At 35.8% G+C, this 18,348-nt stretch overlaps 8 protein-coding genes across 11 annotated transcripts; 5 read left to right on the top strand and 3 right to left on the bottom strand.

Moving 5' to 3' along the window:
• Positions 1 to 1,084: 1,084 nt before the first annotated feature.
• LOC145730798 (rhamnogalacturonate lyase-like) lies at positions 1,085 to 3,192 on the top strand. Its single transcript, XM_081982222.1, has 7 exons — positions 1,085 to 1,325; positions 1,440 to 1,648; positions 1,706 to 1,946; positions 2,004 to 2,259; positions 2,314 to 2,549; positions 2,605 to 2,788; positions 2,847 to 3,192. Exons 1-7 carry the CDS (start codon positions 1,109 to 1,111, stop codon positions 3,163 to 3,165), a joined length of 1,662 nt encoding a protein of 553 aa, XP_081838348.1. The 5' UTR covers positions 1,085 to 1,108; the 3' UTR covers positions 3,166 to 3,192.
• Positions 3,193 to 4,522: 1,330 nt separating this feature from the next.
• On the bottom strand, positions 4,523 to 6,561 carry LOC145730797 (rhamnogalacturonate lyase-like). Its single transcript, XM_081982221.1, has 7 exons — positions 6,317 to 6,561; positions 6,058 to 6,266; positions 5,757 to 5,997; positions 5,451 to 5,703; positions 5,164 to 5,399; positions 4,927 to 5,110; positions 4,523 to 4,866 (listed from the first exon to the last, which is right to left on the bottom strand). Exons 1-7 carry the CDS (start codon positions 6,531 to 6,533, stop codon positions 4,545 to 4,547), a joined length of 1,662 nt encoding a protein of 553 aa, XP_081838347.1. The 5' UTR covers positions 6,534 to 6,561; the 3' UTR covers positions 4,523 to 4,544.
• Positions 6,562 to 6,702: 141 nt separating this feature from the next.
• LOC145730794 (uncharacterized) lies at positions 6,703 to 9,590 on the top strand. Its single transcript, XM_081982219.1, has 7 exons — positions 6,703 to 7,004; positions 7,049 to 7,121; positions 7,182 to 7,743; positions 7,801 to 7,914; positions 7,963 to 8,270; positions 8,328 to 8,596; positions 8,648 to 9,590. Exons 1-7 carry the CDS (start codon positions 6,973 to 6,975, stop codon positions 8,970 to 8,972), a joined length of 1,683 nt encoding a protein of 560 aa, XP_081838345.1. The 5' UTR covers positions 6,703 to 6,972; the 3' UTR covers positions 8,973 to 9,590.
• On the bottom strand, positions 9,004 to 10,119 carry lsn (vacuolar-sorting protein SNF8). The gene is made up of 5 exons (XM_081982249.1): positions 9,816 to 10,119; positions 9,641 to 9,758; positions 9,410 to 9,588; positions 9,203 to 9,358; positions 9,004 to 9,148 (listed from the first exon to the last, which is right to left on the bottom strand). Exons 1-5 carry the CDS (start codon positions 10,017 to 10,019, stop codon positions 9,050 to 9,052), a joined length of 756 nt encoding a protein of 251 aa, XP_081838375.1. The 5' UTR covers positions 10,020 to 10,119; the 3' UTR covers positions 9,004 to 9,049.
• A 72-nt stretch (positions 10,120 to 10,191) lies between these two features.
• On the top strand, positions 10,192 to 11,481 carry LOC145730815 (uncharacterized). 2 transcript variants are annotated; one of them, XM_081982244.1, is made up of 3 exons: positions 10,196 to 10,543; positions 10,599 to 11,260; positions 11,323 to 11,481. In XM_081982244.1, exons 1-3 carry the CDS (start codon positions 10,262 to 10,264, stop codon positions 11,324 to 11,326), a joined length of 948 nt encoding a protein of 315 aa, XP_081838370.1. In that variant the 5' UTR covers positions 10,196 to 10,261; the 3' UTR covers positions 11,327 to 11,481. The 2 variants fall into 2 exon arrangements, with proteins under 2 accessions (XP_081838369.1, XP_081838370.1); XM_081982243.1 differs by having other exon boundaries at positions 10,192 to 10,543; positions 10,599 to 11,481.
• Positions 11,407 to 12,381, bottom strand: LOC145730822 (uncharacterized). Its single transcript, XM_081982251.1, has 2 exons — positions 12,136 to 12,381; positions 11,407 to 12,042 (listed from the first exon to the last, which is right to left on the bottom strand). Exons 1-2 carry the CDS (start codon positions 12,242 to 12,244, stop codon positions 11,444 to 11,446), a joined length of 708 nt encoding a protein of 235 aa, XP_081838377.1. The 5' UTR covers positions 12,245 to 12,381; the 3' UTR covers positions 11,407 to 11,443.
• Positions 12,382 to 12,739: 358 nt separating this feature from the next.
• Dbp45A (putative ATP-dependent RNA helicase Dbp45A) lies at positions 12,740 to 14,616 on the top strand. 2 transcript variants are annotated; one of them, XM_081982230.1, is made up of 7 exons: positions 12,740 to 12,944; positions 13,001 to 13,084; positions 13,148 to 13,477; positions 13,528 to 13,825; positions 13,884 to 14,038; positions 14,092 to 14,292; positions 14,340 to 14,420. In XM_081982230.1, exons 1-7 carry the CDS (start codon positions 12,866 to 12,868, stop codon positions 14,348 to 14,350), a joined length of 1,158 nt encoding a protein of 385 aa, XP_081838356.1. In that variant the 5' UTR covers positions 12,740 to 12,865; the 3' UTR covers positions 14,351 to 14,420. The 2 variants fall into 2 exon arrangements, with proteins under 2 accessions (XP_081838356.1, XP_081838355.1); XM_081982229.1 differs by having other exon boundaries at positions 12,741 to 12,944; positions 14,347 to 14,616.
• A 144-nt stretch (positions 14,617 to 14,760) lies between these two features.
• Positions 14,761 to 18,270, top strand: LOC145730811 (uncharacterized). Of its 2 annotated transcripts, XM_081982239.1 has the most exons (8): positions 14,766 to 16,723; positions 16,779 to 17,018; positions 17,070 to 17,261; positions 17,316 to 17,439; positions 17,491 to 17,590; positions 17,637 to 17,729; positions 17,826 to 17,984; positions 18,124 to 18,270. In XM_081982239.1, the coding sequence occupies exons 1-8, from the start codon at positions 16,534 to 16,536 to the stop codon at positions 18,175 to 18,177; spliced, it is 1,152 nt and encodes a 383-aa protein (XP_081838365.1). In that variant the 5' UTR covers positions 14,766 to 16,533; the 3' UTR covers positions 18,178 to 18,270. The 2 variants fall into 2 exon arrangements, with proteins under 2 accessions (XP_081838364.1, XP_081838365.1); XM_081982238.1 differs by having other exon boundaries at positions 14,761 to 16,723; positions 17,316 to 17,590.
• Positions 18,271 to 18,348: the final 78 nt, after the last annotated feature.

The raw sequence follows: 18,348 nt of genomic DNA, 5'->3' as shown, positions 1-18,348 counted from the left end.
GCCTTTCTAGTTTTATATAATAGTATTTTTCAGATAAGCCGCATAGTTTAAGTATTTGCTTTTTAGGAAAACAACTTAAAATCTATTTTAAAACAAAATCATGTAGCCGGTTACGTTTTTAGGTCCTCTAGGTATCTATAAGAGTTGTGTTTGTTTTGGTAAAACCGTACGTCATTTTAGACACTTCATAATTTTTGAGAGCACTTATAGTCACGGAAAAAAGCCTATTTATGGATGTGTCACAATAACAAAGATATAGCCACTTTGGGAGAGGAAAACTGATGTTGCACTAGAAAATTAATGTGAGGTTGACATAAAATACAGTATTTATCACAAAACCTAAATTGTTCCGTTTTTTTTAATTGAAAATGTCAAAATGTAACTAATTAATCGTTACTGTTGGTGCAACAAAGTTTTTAAACTTACTGCTTCATCAAATGAATGACAATTGGTTACATGGTCATTCTGATTGAAAAATGTCAACGATCTCACGTGACCAATTGTCAAAAAAATGCACAGTTCGATCCACCATCATTGATGGTGGTTATTGAACACCAAAACGTCGAATCTGAAATATGCTATTAATTACTTTGACTGTCAAAAATAACTATTTGGATCATAATTACACAAGAGTTCAAAGACATTATGCTCAGAATTAACACTTAACAATAATTTCGATAAGACCTTCCAAGCTGTCTAGACTTTTTTAACAATAGTGCGTATACGAAATTATCTCATACCCAGAATATTTTACATTATAATTGTTTTAAACATTAAAGATTACTAGAGTTATCGTATGATCGAATTTTGAGCATCAGTTGTCCTTATTTACTATTTAGGACGACATTGCTTAAACTTGTTTTGAAAGCAGTATTGGCCCCCATACCAAGATGGTAGTATAGTATGTACTAGATACCTTGATGTAAATAAAAGTAGGTTAGATCAATAACCGTCCGCTGGACCACAAAACGCTATCAACAAAATATTTTAAAGTAGCCGAGACTGTTGAGAGCATTCTAAACAATAACCACTCGAAGTTAAATTTTAGATTTCTTAGATTTCATATAAAAGCGGAAAACGCAAATAAAACGATTGATTTCACGTAAAAATGGAGGTCAAACTACTTTTCTTGGTGGCGCTCCTCCATTTAGTTTCCAATTCGTATGCTTCGGTTTCTTTAACTGTAAACGGCCTTGCAGCCACCCTAAAAAATGACTATGTAGAACTCAACTTCAACGCCCAGGCCACCATATCCACTGCCAAAGTTTTAGGTACCAATTTGGCTGCCAGTGGGGTTAAAACGTTTTATTTGGATTGGAACAGCGGTAAGAATTGTTTTTTTTTTTTGGTTACCTCAATTTTTTTAGCACAGTGGGTATAGTTTGTGAATGACCTTTGACCAATCACTGTGCTGTGGTTTACGTTGAGATGATTTTCAGGTAGTGAAGGTGTGTTCAATCCTTCCAGTATTCACATAGTGGAAGAAACCAGTTCCAGAGTGCATTTCTATTGGTTGCAAGAGAATATCGAAAATGTGTTCACCATTCAGTTGCATTACGTTATGGAAGATGGGCTTAGTGGAGTTTACTCTTACGCTAAGTACATTAACGATAAAAGTTATGACATATCTCTAGGAGAAACTAGAATGGTAAACAGTTTATAAAAGTTTGATAATTGGATTGTACTATATGTTTTTCATAACTAGGTGTACCGTTTCACGGCCGCCATCTTGTCCCAGGGAACCAATCAGGAACGTTTCGGTACCATACCAACCGGTGCAGAGTTGAATCAGTGCACTACTGTCCAAGACTCCACCTGGCTGTTCTCGAACGGTACTTACTTTAGCAAGTACGACTATGCAGCTTATATTAGAAACACCCACTATCAAGGAGTGTACGGAAATGGATTTGGAGCTTTCGTTATCTCACCTAGCAGGGAATATCATGGTATGGAAAGTCTAACTTAAATAAGTAGGATTGAGATAAAATATAGCTGGAATTTAGGGGGTGGTCCATTGAAGCAAGATTTGACAGTTCATCAAGAATGCCTGGTTGCCAACTATTTTGTTAGTGGTCATTTTGGTACTCCAGAATTGACAGCTTCTGCCGGTTGGACTCACGTTTACGGTCCATTTTTGATCTACTTCCCCACTGGTAATGATGGTACTGTAATGTCAGCTGTTGAAAGTCAAGTAGCTGCTGAACAGTCCAAATGGCCTTATGCCTTTGTCAATGATGCTGACGCATATCCATATTACAGGTTTGTGACATGACAAATTTGAACTATAACCCCATCTTTTTGGGTACTTTATAGAGGTAAAGTCAGTGGATACGTGAAAGGTCAAAAGAGTGCCACCGTTGTGTTGTGGGACTCGGTCAATGAAGCGTTTGACCAACAAATGTTGGGTTATTTGTACCACACCCAAACTGATTCGAGTGGATATTACTTACTTGAGAATGTTCGTCCTGGTTATTACAGGATTGCCGCTTACCCTACTGCTGGTTTGGGTAGCGACAGTGTTGCCGAATCTACTGTTACAGTCACTGCAGGTAAGTTTTTTTTTTGAAGCACTAAAATCCTTTAAACAAATATCTCAAATATTAGGAGCTACGGAACATGTGGAATTAACATTGAGCGAACCAGACAACATAATATGGTCCATAGGTCAGGCCAATCGTCTCTCCAACGAGTTCAAGTACTCAGACCAACCTCGCAACTATCAATGGGAATGGGCCACACCAACCGAAAACACCTTCATCATAGGAGAAAGCAACGAGAAGGAAGACTGGTAATTCTACCACTTTATAAAGCAAAAAAAAACTTTTATCCCTATATTTGTAAAACAGGTATTACGCTCAGTCTCAACCCGGTAATTGGTATATCAAGTACCAGGACACCGCAGATGGAAACCCAAGAACCTTAAGAGTGGCTTTGGCCGCTTCGAGTAAGACTCACATCCAAGTCTTGGTGAACGGACACCGTGTCGGTGATTTGTACTTTGACAATGACTCGGCTATCTACAGAAGTGCTATGCAGAGTGGACACTACCACTCTAATGTACTTACAGTCAGTGCCGCTCAAGTGGTTAGTGGGGAAAACACCATTCAATTTCTCATCAGTATAGGACAAGTCATGTATGACACCATCAGTCTGCAAAGGGGTTAATTTGATTAAATATTGAGTTTAATGTTGTGCTTTTTTCTTTTATTTTATACCAAATATTCAATAAAGAATTATATGGAGTAATTTCCATTGAAGACATGTTGTTTTAACAGATTATTTACATGAAGAGTTTTATTACTTTAATTATTTGCTATGTAAAAACTCAAGTTAGATTTAAACAATTATTTTGTCAATAATCAATTCGAACCAGATTAAAACATACTATTTTCAACTAAAATTACGGAACTACTCCTAGTGACGTGGACTATTAGTTGACAATTTTACAGCTATTAAACGTTAAGTAAATAAAATGTGATTAAGCATTCATTGTTTTGGCGCATTTTTTGTATTATTACTAATTTATTACACGGATTGAAGCACATTCTAAAATAGCCCTAAAATGGAATAATTTTATGAAAAATTTTAAACCAATATGCTTACTGCTGCCAGCATAGAATGATAGACAGAGAAAGAGATCAATAGAATTCAATAGGTTAGACAAAGCTGGCGCATAGAATGTGACGTAATTGGACAATAAGTTAATAAATTATCAATCAGTTGTTCTGTGATGTGAAGTGGTCACGTGACCAATAGGTATGACAACAAATATGAAGATGTGTAAGATTACCACAAAACTGTAAAATGTACTAACAAATGATACAAAGCCAAAGTCTCAAATTAGTTTAATAAGAAAGTTTCGCTTGCTAAGGCGTCTTCAGTTGAGTATATAATATGTTGAGACAAAGTACTTCAGTACCAATTTTTATGTGTGACAATATACTTTTCTTAAACTAATTTGAGACTTTGGCTTTGTCATTTGTTTGTTTTTACAACGAAGTCTCTTTAAGAAATTTGGACTACCGTTTACAATACATCAGTTATTCCCCTCTTCTTACCCTATCAAACCTACTCAAATTGTATTATATAAATCAAAACCTGTTTCCATTATTCAGCACGTTTTCAAGTGTCTATCCCACTTAAAGTACGCACAAAAAATGTACAAAAAAATGTAAATAATTACATAAATTAAAATAATTAACGCAACAATTGGTGCTCTTCAAATTGTGAAGTATATAATTATTACATCAGTACAATCCTATTAATAGCGTATAACAAAACAGGGGACAAAAATTAGTTTGATAATTGTGACTACGTGACCAGTTACAATTATTCTCAGGTAGGTGACGTTTTAATTGTCCAATGTTAATCGAAATTGTCGAGACAAAGGTCAATTTTGGTACGTTTGCTAAATGAGATCATTGAAGCATATTTTACAATCAAATAGATTTTTTTTAATGAAGTGTTTGTGAACTTGTCAAGAAGTTTATTTTGTCAAGGATATAATTGAAAAAAACAAAACTGACTTAAAAAATCTAATTTATTTAGTTCTTTTGCATGCTAATGGTATCGTACATAACTTGTCCCTTACTGATGATAAACTGAATAGTATTTTCCCCGTCAACGACTTGAGCGGCCTCCACTGTAAGGACGTTAGAATGGTAGTTACCACTTTGCATAGCGCTTCTGTACACGGCCGAATCGTTGTCGAAGTACAAATCGCCCACTCGGTGTCCGTTGACTAAAACTTGCAGATGAGTTTTTTGACTAGCAGCCGCTAAAGCTACCCTCAGAGTTCTGGTGGTGCCATCCGCAGTGTCTTCGTACTTGATGTACCAGTTTCCAGCTTGAGATTGGGCGTAATACCTGTGTTTTACAAATTCATTCCATGGATAAGTGGTTTTTTTTAATTAGATTTTTATATACCAGTCTTCCTTCTCGTTGCTTGTTCCTATGGTAAAAGTGTTTTCGGTTGGTGTTGCCCATTCCCATTGATAGTTACGAGGTTGGTCTGAATATTTAAACTCGCTGGACAACCTATTAGCCTGCCCTAGGGACCACATTATGTTGCCTGGTTCGTTTAGTGTTAATCCAACATGCTCCGTAGCGCCTAATAGAAACTTTGATTTAGTAATCAATTTTTGATTTGATTGCACTGATTACCTGCAGTGACTGTAACAGTAGATTCGTCAATGCTGTCGCTACCCAAACCAGCAGTAGGATAAGCGGCAATCCTGTAATAACCAGGACGAACATTCTCAAGGAAATAATATCCGGTAGAATCAGTCTGCGTGGAATACAAATAACCCAACTCTTGTTGGTCAAACTCTTCATTGACTGAGTCCCACAACACCACTGTGGCACTCTTCTGACCACTCACGTATCCACTAACTTGACCTCTAAAAGATTATTTTATAGTTCAAGTTTGAGATCGCAGTGACGTCACAAACCTTGATGTTGGATATTCAGCATCATTGACAAAGGAATAAGGCCATTTGGATTGTTCAGCGGCCACTTGACTTTCGACAGCAGACATTACAGTACCATCATCACCGGTGGGGAAGTAGATCAAAAATGGGCCGTAAATGTGAGTCCAACCGGATGAAGCGCCCAAGCCTGCAGTTCCAAAGTGGCTACTTAAGAAATAGTTGGCAACCAGGCATTCTTGATGGACTGTCAAATCTTGCTTCAATGGACCACCCCCTATAAAAACCAACCATATTTCATTCCAAACTTATTTATTTAAGCTATCTTACCGTGATATTCCCTGCTAGGAGAAATAACGAAAGCTCCAAATCCATTTCCGTACACTCCTTGATAGTGAGTGTTCCTAATATAAGCGGCAAAGTCGTATTTACTGTAGTAAGTACCGTTCGGATACTGCCAGGTAGAGTCTTGGACAGTAGTGCACTCATTCAAGTCGGCACCGGTTGGTACAGTACCAAAACGTTCCTGATTGGTTCCCTGAGTCAAAATGGCGGCTGTGAAACGGTACACCTATTTGTAGAAAGCATTCAGTACATTCCAATTCACAAAACTGTCAAAAAACCAGTTTACCATTCTAGTTTCTCCCAGCGTCACATCGTAACTCTTGTCATTGATGTACTTAGCGTAGGAGTAAACCCCACTAAGGCCGTCTTCCATAACATAATGCAACTCAATGGTGAAGACATTCTCGATATTTTCTTGCAACCAATAGAAATGCACCCTGGAGTCGGTTTGTTCCACTATGTGAATGCTGGAAGGACTGAACACACCCTCACCACCTGAAAATCACCTTTAACTCAATGATATACTCAAAAATTGAATCGCTTACCGCTGTTCCAGTCCAAATAAAACGTTTTCACTCCACTGGCAGCCAGATTGGTCCCCAGCACATTAACAGTGCTTATGGTCGCTTCAGCATTGAAATTTAGCTCGACAATGTCATTTTTTAAGGTGGCTGCAAGACCGTTTACACTCAAAGACACCGCAGCATTAGACTTGGCAACAAAACTCAAAAGAGCCAATAGGCATAGCTGTTTAACCGCCATTTTGAGGTTAAAATGGACACTTTGCGTTTGTTTTCGTTTGGTTTATATACTCAGCAAAATGTCCAAAAATAGGTTTGAGTATTTTGTTTGTCAAAAACCAGTTAATTGCTTCAGATAGTGTAATCATATTTTTTTTTGTATTTTAAAAATATCAACAATTATTAGCACTTGTTGCATTAAATAAACACTTATTTTAACTAAAAGTAATCATAAATTGAATAATACAAGTTATAGGAAAATATTTTTAACTTTGTTCAATACAAACAAATTACCATTTAGCTGGCTGTGGTGTAACCAATACAAACAAAACTCAATCCATACACTCAAACAATGTTGTATTGTTTCAAAATTCAAAAGTGATTTAAACTAACCTGAAACGCTCAAAAAACGTGACTTAAAACAATTAATAAGTCAAACAAAAACTGCAAATTATGCCAAAATGCACGAATTTGATGGGGATAACATTAATGAGTGAGTTTAGAGTGTTTTAAAACTTTTTTTTAATGTAGTTTCAGAGGTTTTCAGGTGATTATAGAAAATTACGAAGTGCTGGTCAAGGATTTAAAACAGGAACTAACACATTTAAAGGTAATAAATAAGTGATTTAAATAACAAAACTACATGTGTAAAACTTATTATTTTTGATAGGCAGAACAAAATGACTTAAAGCTTCAACTCAAGAGTGTTTTAAATGAAAATCAGGAACTTTCAAAACAATTATCCCTAAATTCAGCACAAAATGTTCAGCAAAACGATATTGAAAACGACAGTTTAATAGCAAATTTAAAGCAGCAAATAAGCATTTTACTTTCTGAAAAAGACTGCATATCCAAGTTATGGCAAGAGGGTGTGAAAACCATTGATCATTTAGAGGACGAACTCAAAGTTTACCGATCGGGTTATGACAGTTTTGTACCAAAAAAAGACTTTTTAAAAGCTAAAAATTTGTATGAAGACAAAATCGACGAGTTGCAGCTCAAGCTGCAAAACGCCCAGAAAAAACTTGATGAAGCATTGAAACAAAATCAACATACAATACAAAATAAACGCAGTGATATTGACCAGTCTCTAGAAAATCAGGCGAGCGCCTTAAAAATAGTTAGAAACTTGGAAAGTGAAGTTTTACATTTACAAAAAAGGCTGCAGGAGTACAGTGAAGAAAAACGACACTTGGAAAAGGTGCTCTTCCATAAAGACGATGTAATAAACGGTAAAATTATAGTAAAAATAAATTAATGAAATATATACAAAAACAGATTGTAGTTAGGCCTGAAAAAGGCTAACACTGACTGCTTAAATCGTGTGGTGGAAGCTGTAGGTATAGTAGAAGCAGCTTTAAATGAAAAAGATGCAGCTCTATTTAGGGAACAGGGACTTAAAGGTAAGGATATCCCTAAAAATATTTTAAATTTTAATAACTTTAATATAGAGGAAAACGAAAAACTAGTCCAGGAAATGACAGAAATCGTGAAAGAGTCCCAGGAAAAAATCACAAGTGAAACCAACAAAACTAAGGCAGAGTTGAACGAGAGGCAAAGAGCAATTTTGGAGGAATTGAGCCAAGCCCACAATGAAATCAAAATTAAAACCAGTGAACTTCAGGCCGCTAAAGACAAAAGCGCACTTTTGGAGAAGGAAATTGAAAGAATGCACAAAGGACACTGCAGCATTGACGAAAACGAAATTAACAAGTTGTTAGTGCTGGAAAAAAATTTGGAGTCAACGTTTCAAAAACTGGTTTGTACCATTAATTAGCAGTAACGTTTTAAATGCTTTTAAACTATTACTTTGTAGTTGTTGTCTGAAAAACAAAACATACAACTATCTTCTGAAAAAGAGTTATTAAGGAATGATTTGGAACAAATGGCCCAAATCTATGAAAGAAATCTGAAAGCAAAAGAAGTGGAAATGAGCACTTTAAAAGCTAAAATCCATAATCTGGAGGGCGAACTAAGCGACAGCTACTCCCAGATAAACAAAATAACCGAAAGAATGACCAAACTTAATGAACAAATCTCAAGAACTGAAAAGGAGTTTCAAGAAGAGAAGGAAAAACTACGAAGGTAAGTGTAACGCCTCTAAGAAAACTTGTTTTCTGCTATTTGTTGTTCTAGAGGTATTCAATCGACATATGAAGACCGATTAGAACAATTGACAAATAAAAACAATGAAAACATCAAAGAATTGCAAGCACAAATGGAGAAAAAGAACGAAATTGACCAAAAGTGGCGCGACCAGTCCAAAATCATTACAGACAATTTGGAAAAGCTTGTAATGAATTTAAAGCAGGAGACGCACGCCCTGAAAAAAGACAATAAAAATTTGAAAGACTGTGTGAAGAAAGCTGAAGACAAAGTGAAACAATACCGGACATTTTTGGAATTAATTTCCAAAGATGTAGCTAAAATCAGTCATTTAACTTTAGGCACTGTTAGCTGACACAGTGTTTCATTTTCAATAAAATGTTAAGTTCACTCTTATTACATCATATTATATTTACAACAAAAAAATTAGTACTACTTAACATCATTAACACAATCATTGAATAAGCTTGGGAAGTAGTAAAGTTTCTCATAAGTGTCTTGACAATCAATCCAAGCTAAACCCTGGTTCACCTAAAAGTAAAAATATACTACAAGTTTTTAAAATCTCTTTAAAAGAAAACTAACCAAATTATCTAAAGCATTTTGACTTCTTTCTGCTTCCCAATTTAGCTCTTTTTTAAGATAGGAAACAGACACATAAGCCCTATTTGAAGCTGAAGCTAGAGTTAAAATAGCTGAGTGGTCCATGCTTAGTTCACCAGGAACTGATTGCACCATGTACTAAAAAAAGTCTTTTACTAGTAAATCTAATAATAAATCAAAGAGCCTTACTTTGCCTTTCCCATAAGAAATAACATTGAACCCACTACCAAATATTTTAAGTTTCTGTGCAGCTCTGAGTAAGTCATCTTTGGAAATTTCCTGGTGTTCTTTTCTTTTACCTCTAGCTTTAATAAGCCTGTTTCTAAGCTCTTCCAAACTTATTAAACCACCGTTTTTATCATTAGTTGCTGTAATTTATCTTAGTAGAATTGAAAAAGAGTGGAACTGTGAATGTTTTACCTAAACAAACCTCAACAATCTGTACAGCCAATTCATAGTAAAAATCTCCAATACCCAAAACAGACCAAAATCCTTTGCCAGAGGACAAAGGGTCAACACCAATACTGGCACACATTTCCTATTAAAAAAGGATAATTTGTCATAACAAAATAAATAAAAATGAACCTAAAAGTACCTGAAACTGTCGCCTGAACTCTGGATTTTTCTTAATTTCATTTTTGTGCTTGCTGGCAAAGTCTTCCAGGTTGGTTTTGAAAAATTCCAACTGTTTGGACATTTGTTCCATTTGGTTTTCTTGCAGTTCATTACTTTTGTCCTTGTACTTTTCTTGTTCCAGTCGCTGTTTCTGGATAGCGCCTAGACCTGCACGACGCCTCATTTTGCCTCAAATAATTAGTTCTATTTGTATATTTATTAATTTGTTATTAAAAAATAAAAAACAGCTGATACTTTAATACCCTTCAACCTTCAATCTAGTGTGAGGTTAGGTTCATTTTCTATTTACACTTCTTTATCAATTTACAATATTTTTAAAGGGAAGAGTCCGTCATCATTATAACATAACCTCAAAATAAAAGTAAATAAACATTGCTTTGTAATTTCTTTTGTAATATTATTAAAATGATTGATCCTTACGTTTTGGAAATGTTTATGGATAATACCACTCCAGGAATAGAAGAAGTGGCTCACGTAGCTGCATTAGTAGTGGAAAACATTTGTGAAACGTCCTCATTCATTCAAAATCAGCGTGAAAAAAGTACCCTCATTAAGAATCCCAAAGTTCCTAAAATCCTAAGAAAAAGATCATTTAAACATTCCATGTTATTGATAGACAAGTTTATTAACAACTGTAGCAACAAAAAATACTATGAAAGATTTGGTATGACAAGAACTAGAGCACAGGTTGTATAGTGGGAGTTTATTTATGATTGGTGATTAGTTAATATGTTTTTTTTAGGAACTAATTAATTATGTGACCACTAGAATGAAGCAGCAATCAGCAGAGGTACCTAAATACAGACAAATTCCTATGGACAAGAAAATACATCTATTTCTTCACTTGCTCAGAACTAGAGATTCATTCAAGAAATTTGTTTCTAAATTTGGACTGTGCAGAACAACTTTGTTGGCTAATTTCCAACATATTTGTAGTGTATTCGCTAGCTTCAAAGATGACCTGATCAGATTCCCAGATTCTGAAAAACAAACACTGATAAAGCAACAAATTGACAAAAAGTATCAATTTCCAAACTGTATTGGATTTATAGACACTTGCACTATTTATGTTAATCAATGTCCACTTACAGTGGAAGCAATATGTGATCATAATTTAGTGTTTTACTATTTTAAGTGTAACCCAAAGCAATCATTCCTTGGGAGTCAGCTTGGAAGAAAGTTAAATGAAATTGTGAACCATGAGAATCATTTACTAGGTAGTAGTCAGTACCCCTTGCTGGTAAATTTACTGATACCATTTGATGAGAGTGCAAATCAAACAAGTTTCAATAAAGTCCACTTTAAGGCTTGGTCTAATGTGCAGCAGGCTTTTGAGGCACTTAAAAGTACATTAAGGAGACTGAGTGCTTTGCAGTTTACTTTAGGAAAACCATCTGATGTAGTGTATGCTGCTTGTTTTTTGCATAACTTTGTTAGACTATCATCACTCAAAGATGTTGTTTTAGATAATAGTTGTGATGACAGTTTGCAAATTAGTGTGGAAGTTAATGCTTTTGATAAAAGGCAGTTGATAAATGAAACTATACAGGTTACTTTTAATTAATAAAATTTGTATTTGTTTTTTCACTATCTTTGTAGTGTTTGAATATACTTTTCAAACAGTTCATTTCTTTTTTGTTGTATAACATTTGACTGTTTTATTCTATCAATTAATTCATCTAACTTAGAACTAATTTCTGCTTGGTTTCTACTCAAATTTCCTGCAAGTATTTCAAATGGTGGCTCCTCTTCTACTTCCTTTTTTAATGTTTTAACTTCATTCTGAGCAATAAAATATTTCTTGTTGTGTACACTAAAAGCTCCATATTTTTGTTGATAAGTTTTCAGAAAGTTGGCGTCTCCTTTGAATATTTCAACCATCAATGAATAGTGCGGCCACTGGGCTATTTGTTTTTTATTTCCTCTTTTTATGAGATTGATGTAGCGTTGTTTAAGGTTCCGGAACTTTCGATCGCAAGCTATGGCATCCACACCCAGTTCAGCTCCTACTTTTTTCCATACATCTTTTTTTCTTGAACGCGGATTTCGGAACTCTTCCAAATAAGACAGGTGTAATTTCAACAAAAGATCCACCTTTTCTTCAGACCACTCCAGTGTATCGTTCAAATAGATAATTTCAGGTTCTGAGGCTGTCGCTGAGCCCTCGTAAACGATTTCAGCACCATCTATAATTGATAAAAATAGCTGTTTTTAAGCGTTAATTTAAATTGGCGCATTTTCGTGGCTTTGATTAATATTGGGTTAAATAGTTTTCTTACCCTGACTCTGATTTGATAAGGTTTGTGCTTCCAGCTCCTGTTCAATATTAGCTTCCTCTACCGTTATTATTTCGTAACGGTATTTTTGTTCGGATTCTTCTATATCCATTTCTATTCACTTTTAAAGTTTGGGTTAGTTAGCAGCTTTTTATAAGCAAACACAGCGATCAAAGCAAGATTGAAGATGATGTGGTGTGGTTTGTCTTTGTCCCTCAGACCAAAATGATTTTAAAACATGTTGACAGTAGACAGAAACACATTCGACTTTTGAAGGCTTTTTGGGGTTGAGTTGACAGTTGAATGTAATTACTATTACTATAGTCATCCGTCATGTGATTTGACCCATGGATTTTTGGACAAAATCACGTGCCAAATGACAGTGGTATTTACCAACAATAAATTGGTCAACCCGAAGGATACCTCATATGTTTTAATGTAGTAAGTACGTCATCATTTAAATCATATATAGGTATAGTACAAGTCTTGTAAAGACAATGCTTGTACTATACCTTTACTATAAAATTTAAATTAAGTTATGTTATAAAGCAGCATGTATTGGTTTGTCCTCCAAGAATCGTTGACATTTCATTTTGTTGGACACTGACAGATGACATTAAGCCAGCTGTTGAAAAAATTGAGGTTATGAATATGTTTTCATGAAGCCCTATAAACAAGTTCATGTGTTTTGTAGGGCCCTTTATTTTCGGAAGTTTAGTATCAACATCTAACCATGTCCGCGGGCTCACCTATTATCGATTTCAGCCAGTTGGGCTTGAAAAAATGGATTATAAAACAGTGTGTAGGCATAGGTAAGTCTCTCTTTTCCTAGTGTTCCCTATTTTTTTTATTACCACAATTCCTACAGGCCTTAAAGTACCAACAGCAATTCAGGCAAACTGCATTCCTAAAATTTTGGAGGGTAAAACTTGTATTGGAGCTGCCAAAACTGGTAATATTCTATTATCCAATTTATTTACAATCATACAATCAATCAACTATGTGTGTGTTTCAGGTAGTGGCAAAACCCTAGCTTTTGCCTTGCCCATTGTGCAAAAACTGTGTGAAAATGCTTATGGAATATTTGCTTTAGTTTTGACTCCTACCAGAGAATTGGCATACCAAATAGCAGATCAATTTTCAATAATTGGCAAACCTATGAATTTGAGGACTTGTGTGATTGTTGGGGGCATGGATATGGTTGAACAGGGTAAACAATTGTCCAAAAATCCACATGTTGTGGTGGCAACTCCTGGACGGTTGCTTGATCATCTTGAAAGTTGTGACACATTTTCATTGTCTAGAATAAAGTTTTTAGTTCTTGATGAGGCTGATCGTTTGTTGGGTGGGTGGTATTGACTAGTTTGACTTCTTATTCTGATGTTTGTTTTTCAGGAGGATTATTTGATGAGCAAATTAAGGCAATATTTGCTAAATTACCTAAAAGTAGGCAAAACCTATTTTTTTCAGCTACAATCACAGACACACTGAACACATTAAAAAAGTTTGTGGATAAGGATGCTTTTTTGTATGAAGATAATAGTCCTGCAGAAGTTGCCACTGTTTCAAGCTTAAAGCAGCAGTTTTTGCTTTGTCCAGGTTATGTAAAGGATGCTTATATGGTTGAGTTGTTGAGAGTGTATAAAAGGGAGAATGAAACAGGAAATGTTATAATTTTTACAAATACTTGCAAGTAGGTGGATGCTTTATTGCAGAAAAGTGGGAAATTTAACTTGAAATGTTGGTTTTAGAAATTGTCACATTCTCTCCTTAATGCTGAATGAAGTAGGGTTTGAGAATGTAGCTTTACACTCTATGATTTCACAAAGCCAAAGATTAGCAGCATTGAATCGGTTTAAAAGTAATAGAGTTAGGATTCTGATTGCCACTGATGTAGCTAGCAGAGGTATTAAGTTCAGTATATTACAATGTACAGATTTAAATGTGTTATCATTTTAGGACTTGACATACCTACAGTACAGTTAGTTATAAATCATAATGTACCAAAAATTCCTAAAGAATACGTCCACCGTGTAGGAAGAACAGCAAGAGCTGGTAGAAATGGTTGGGCTGTCACTTTAGTAACACCTTACGACGTCAAACTGTTGCAGGAGATTGAAAGTTTGATAAACACTAAACTGAGCGAGTACAAAGTTGATGGTAACAACACTGCAAATTATTAAACTGACAATTTTGAGTAAGTGCAGTTTTCAGATAAGGAAGTGGCGCAAATCCTTCTTGAAGTGTCGGTGACGAAAAGTGAGGCCTACGTCAAGCTAAACGAAACAGACTTTTACGAAAAAAGGATGGTAAACTTAAAAAAGAAGTGGATTCAGGAAGGACTGGATCCTGAAGAAGAAGAACGCAAGTTTTTGAACAAACGCAAAACTGAACTAAAGAAGAAGCAGAAAGAGTTGAAACGACTTCAAAATCGCAGTAAAAAAGTTTTAAAAAAAGTGACTTGAATAAACTCTTATTTTGCTACTTTAGTTTTTTTTTCGATTCCTAGTTGCATCTTGCAGACTAATTTTCTCTATAGAGCATTGAAATAAAGATTCCTATTTAGTACCGATAATTGCAATTAAAAATCCCTTTCCGGGGAGGAATTTTAATTGGACGAGATCCGTGTTGGCGCGATATTAAAACCTCTTTTCTTTATAGGGGTCCCGTCAAAGGTCCGTGAAAATTACCCTCTGATGTTTAAGTAGTTTTAATTGATGCTTAAAACTCGAAACTAGTTGGGTGCGTGTGCAAAAAGTGGGAGTGGGTAATTTCGCCTTGGAGGCGGCCGTATTGTTATTCAAAGCCGCTTCAATGAGTGAAGTTCAAAACTTAAATTAGTCTGCAGGAAACCAGGTTTAAAGCCTTTGACGGAAGGATTAATTTCGACATGTAACGAATATGTAGGTGTAGGACTACTTGATGTGCCAAATGTTTTAAAATATTGTATAATGTGGTGAGTGGGTTCCGCGGGGGGCTCCTGCCCTTGAAAAACGTGTAGGCCTCCTATATGGACCCGTCACGTCCCGCTCAGTGTTCTTTATAAAAGCCACCAGGTTGCTGGGGCACAAGTCCCTTATGTCCCTGGACAGCTCATAAGAACATGTCCCGAAGTTTCTTCATCTTCTAAGCATCCCCTACATTCGGGATCCTCAGCAACACCCATCAAAGACTGATGTCGTCTAAGGCTAAGGTGATAATGACCAGTCAATAAGCCTGTCACCGTTCTTAAATTGCTTCTGTCGAGTCTCAGTAGTTGTTTAGTTTTCAGAGCTCTGGGGCCACCTATGAGTTCCTTGGTCTATCTCATGCCCGATGCGGCAGTGAAACAGTTGCCTGGCCAAGGCCCCCATGGAGCGTGTAGCCGTACTCTTTGAGATCCCAACAAACGGTTCAGGACCAATGGGCGTCACTTGTGCGCCCAATCTAGCCAACCGGTCGGCCTCCTCATTGCCAGGAATATCAGAATGTCCTGGCCACCAGATGAGGCGAATGTTATTTTCCAGCCCGCAGGACAAGATTTCAAATACTTCTGCCTGGAAGACAGTGGCATGTTGTCCCAGAGTTATGTGTCTTTTAAACCGACCCGAGTCAGCGAAGACACTCGCTCCAGCACGTTCGTTCGTTCTGGATCCGTCAGTAAAGCAGCAGGATTTCTCTTTCATAAATGGTGGTGCCCTATCACTCCCCCAGTCTTGGGGATCAGAGATGACGACCCTGAGGAAGCTCCAGGGTTTTGTACAATGTGGTAAATAATGGGCATTCAACACGTTTGGAAATATCCACTTTTTATGCAACTTACCGTCTTTCTCCAGAAATATATTGGTTTCTTAAAATCAAACTATTCCTAACTTAAAAATGATTTAAATGATTTTCTAGAGAACATTCATATTTTGTTGATTTTTACTATTATTGAAAATCTTGGAAATTGAGTTTAATTCCAGCAATTTTCTTTTGTATAGTCAATTTGGAATTATATGAAACGGTTTTTTTTCCAGTGCATGTTGCAAAATTATTGGCCTGTATAATTATCATCCAAATGGCTTAGAAATCCAGACATTATTTATGAAAAGGTCAGTGAAGGCGAGTTTTTCCCAAACTTACAAAACTGAATATTTATTACTAATCTGACAACAAAATTGGATACAATGTATTATAAATTACAACGGCAGTTTGAACCCACTCCCTAGAACTTTTCACTTTACCACACACTGTACAGGTGAAACATTTAAGAGTAAATTGATAAATCATGCACGCCACTGATCCAAAATCGCTACCTCGAGTAAATAAACTGCCCGTTTGTAACAACAACCCTGATTACAACCTGAAAATCTGGTAAACTACCACTTACTAACCGCGTATAAAAACGCGCACCAAAGTCTTGAAAGTTGCACAACAAAAATGGGTAGGACGCTGTTTAAAATTTGCAGAATTTTAGCGTTTTACGCAGGTTTGCAGAAGAAAGACTCCCACTGTTACACTTACTACATTTACAAGGTGATTACTACAATTATTCATGTGGTGTACATCTTCTGCGTACCTTCACTTTGTATAGCTTTATGCCAGAATTTGGGTAACGACATGGACGCAGGTAGTATACTATACTACCTTACCGCTTAGTTAAAACATATAGTCCAATTTTTTAGCTCTAGCACTTATGAAGAATATAACTTTCGTGGCTGTAGTGGTTTTCAAAACAGTCATAGTCCAATCAGACGCTATTGTCAAATTGGTGAAAGCGGCCTCCGTAGAAGAAGAGAAAATTAGAAATTTAACCGATCAAGCTATACGGAAAATGTACAAAAGTAACGTCGATTACTGTAATCGTGTAACTAAAGTTATAATATTTTACCTTTATGGAAGTGGTACTATTTACGTGCTGGACGGTAAGTGGTAGTATGTGCCTACTTGGCACTCTATTCCGTATTTTTTTGTAGGGTTATACAAGAGTTACACTTATTACAAAAATCACCCAAATGTTAAACCGGAGGACCCTAAGCCACACACTGTATTGTTTTGGTTTCCATTTGATCACAACCGTTACTACAAAATCGCTATAGCTTACGAAAGTTTCCACATTTTCCAAACTTTAAACTATAATGGAGTGGCGCAAAGTGTGGTAAGTTCAGGTAAAAGTCTTATTAATAATATTTTTCTGTGTGAGTTTTGTGGGATTGTATTAGTTATGGTGTTCCTGAAAATAGAGCTGAAAGTACTGCAACACCACATTAGGGCCATTCAGGGTGGCTCACGTGACTACCAAAAGGTCCTAATCAAGTGCGCGATAAAACATCAACAAATTATTCAGTCAGTTAAATGCGGTTTGATATTTCTGGTTAATCATGCATCATTTTGTAGGTGGGTGAATGATTTTAACAACAATTTCCGGTTTATTATACTTTTTGAATACTCGGTGATATCGTTGACTTTGGCCACAATCTTGATTGATATTTTACAGGTTTGTACTTTAGTTGTTTTAAAAGGTAAAGTTTTACCGTTTGTAGGGCACTAAAATTTGTTTTAATGCTACTTTCTTCGCACTCAACTTTACTCAATTGTTTGTGTTAGCTTGGAATGCAAACCAAATTTCTTACGAGGTAAGTGTTTTATGGACAATTATATTTATGTCTTATAATGTAAAACAAAAAGTGTTGAAATTCTTTAAAATACTCAAGAATGCGTGACTTTTTTAGAGCTCCATATGTTTATCGGACGCACTTTACGCATGTTCCTGGTATGAGTTTGATAAAACCACGCAAGATTTCGTTTTATTTATGACTTTGAGATGCAAAAAACCACTCAATATATCGAATGGTCCGTTTGGCTATATCAACATGGATGCTGCATTATCAGTACGTATACATAGATAAACCAATTGTCCTTCCATATTGGTTCTTACTCTCGTTAAAAGAGCGACTGTGACGTAATTTGACATAATAATCATTTGACAATCTGTCAGATTACGTCAGTAAATAAACGTGTATGTTTCAGAGGGTTAAACTTGCCTATACAGTGGTCTCAGTCTTGTCAACGTCGACAAAATAAATGAACAACCAAATGACGAACAAAGTGAATATTATTCTTAATAGTTCCTATTGCACACTTGCACAAATCAAATAAATAAAGACATGCAATGCGTTTTGTTTTATTTCTTATTTGAATGAAATTTAAATTTTCAGTCTTGGTGTGGAAAAACAGAACAAAACACAGTTCACT

The sequence above is a fragment of the Ips typographus genome, linkage group LG6 (genome assembly GCF_016097725.1).
Source record: "Ips typographus isolate SLU linkage group LG6, UJ_Ityp_2.0, whole genome shotgun sequence".
Lineage (NCBI taxonomy): Eukaryota > Metazoa > Arthropoda > Insecta > Coleoptera > Curculionidae > Ips > Ips typographus.
This window is presented reverse-complemented; position numbering and strand designations above follow the sequence as displayed.

Coding starts and splice junctions, on each gene's coding strand:
- LOC145730798 (XM_081982222.1), top strand. CDS start 1,109: ATGGAGGTCAAACTACTTTTCTTGGTGGCGCTCCTCCATTTAGTTTCC. Junction 2,260..2,313: donor GACGCATATCCATATTACAG/GTTTGTGACATG, acceptor GGTACTTTATAG/AGGTAAAGTCAGTGGATACG. Junction 2,550..2,604: donor TACTGTTACAGTCACTGCAG/GTAAGTTTTTTT, acceptor CTCAAATATTAG/GAGCTACGGAACATGTGGAA.
- LOC145730797 (XM_081982221.1), bottom strand. CDS start 6,533: ATGGCGGTTAAACAGCTATGCCTATTGGCTCTTTTGAGTTTTGTTGCC. Junction 5,704..5,756: donor TCCTAGCAGGGAATATCACG/GTAAGATAGCTT, acceptor TGGTTTTTATAG/GGGGTGGTCCATTGAAGCAA. Junction 5,400..5,450: donor GCTGAATATCCAACATCAAG/GTTTGTGACGTC, acceptor ATAATCTTTTAG/AGGTCAAGTTAGTGGATACG.
- LOC145730794 (XM_081982219.1), top strand. CDS start 6,973: ATGCACGAATTTGATGGGGATAACATTAATGA. Junction 7,005..7,048: donor GATGGGGATAACATTAATGA/GTGAGTTTAGAG, acceptor ATGTAGTTTCAG/AGGTTTTCAGGTGATTATAG. Junction 7,915..7,962: donor TAGGGAACAGGGACTTAAAG/GTAAGGATATCC, acceptor ACTTTAATATAG/AGGAAAACGAAAAACTAGTC.
- lsn (XM_081982249.1), bottom strand. CDS start 10,019: ATGAGGCGTCGTGCAGGTCTAGGCGCTATCCAGAAACAGCGACTGGAA. Junction 9,759..9,815: donor AGTTCAGGCGACAGTTTCAG/GTACTTTTAGGT, acceptor CTTTTTTAATAG/GAAATGTGTGCCAGTATTGG. Junction 9,149..9,202: donor AAAATGCTTTAGATAATTTG/GTTAGTTTTCTT, acceptor TTTTACTTTTAG/GTGAACCAGGGTTTAGCTTG.
- LOC145730815 (XM_081982243.1), top strand. CDS start 10,262: ATGATTGATCCTTACGTTTTGGAAATGTTTATGGATAATACCACTCCA. Junction 10,544..10,598: donor TGACAAGAACTAGAGCACAG/GTTGTATAGTGG, acceptor TGTTTTTTTTAG/GAACTAATTAATTATGTGAC.
- LOC145730822 (XM_081982251.1), bottom strand. CDS start 12,244: ATGGATATAGAAGAATCCGAACAAAAATACCGTTACGAAATAATAACG. Junction 12,043..12,135: donor CTTATCAAATCAGAGTCAGG/GTAAGAAAACTA, acceptor TATCAATTATAG/ATGGTGCTGAAATCGTTTAC.
- Dbp45A (XM_081982229.1), top strand. CDS start 12,866: ATGTCCGCGGGCTCACCTATTATCGATTTCAGCCAGTTGGGCTTGAAA. Junction 12,945..13,000: donor AAAACAGTGTGTAGGCATAG/GTAAGTCTCTCT, acceptor CAATTCCTACAG/GCCTTAAAGTACCAACAGCA. Junction 13,826..13,883: donor ATTTTTACAAATACTTGCAA/GTAGGTGGATGC, acceptor TGTTGGTTTTAG/AAATTGTCACATTCTCTCCT.
- LOC145730811 (XM_081982238.1), top strand. CDS start 16,534: ATGGGTAGGACGCTGTTTAAAATTTGCAGAATTTTAGCGTTTTACGCA. Junction 17,019..17,069: donor TACTATTTACGTGCTGGACG/GTAAGTGGTAGT, acceptor ATTTTTTTGTAG/GGTTATACAAGAGTTACACT. Junction 17,985..18,123: donor ACATGGATGCTGCATTATCA/GTACGTATACAT, acceptor TGTATGTTTCAG/AGGGTTAAACTTGCCTATAC.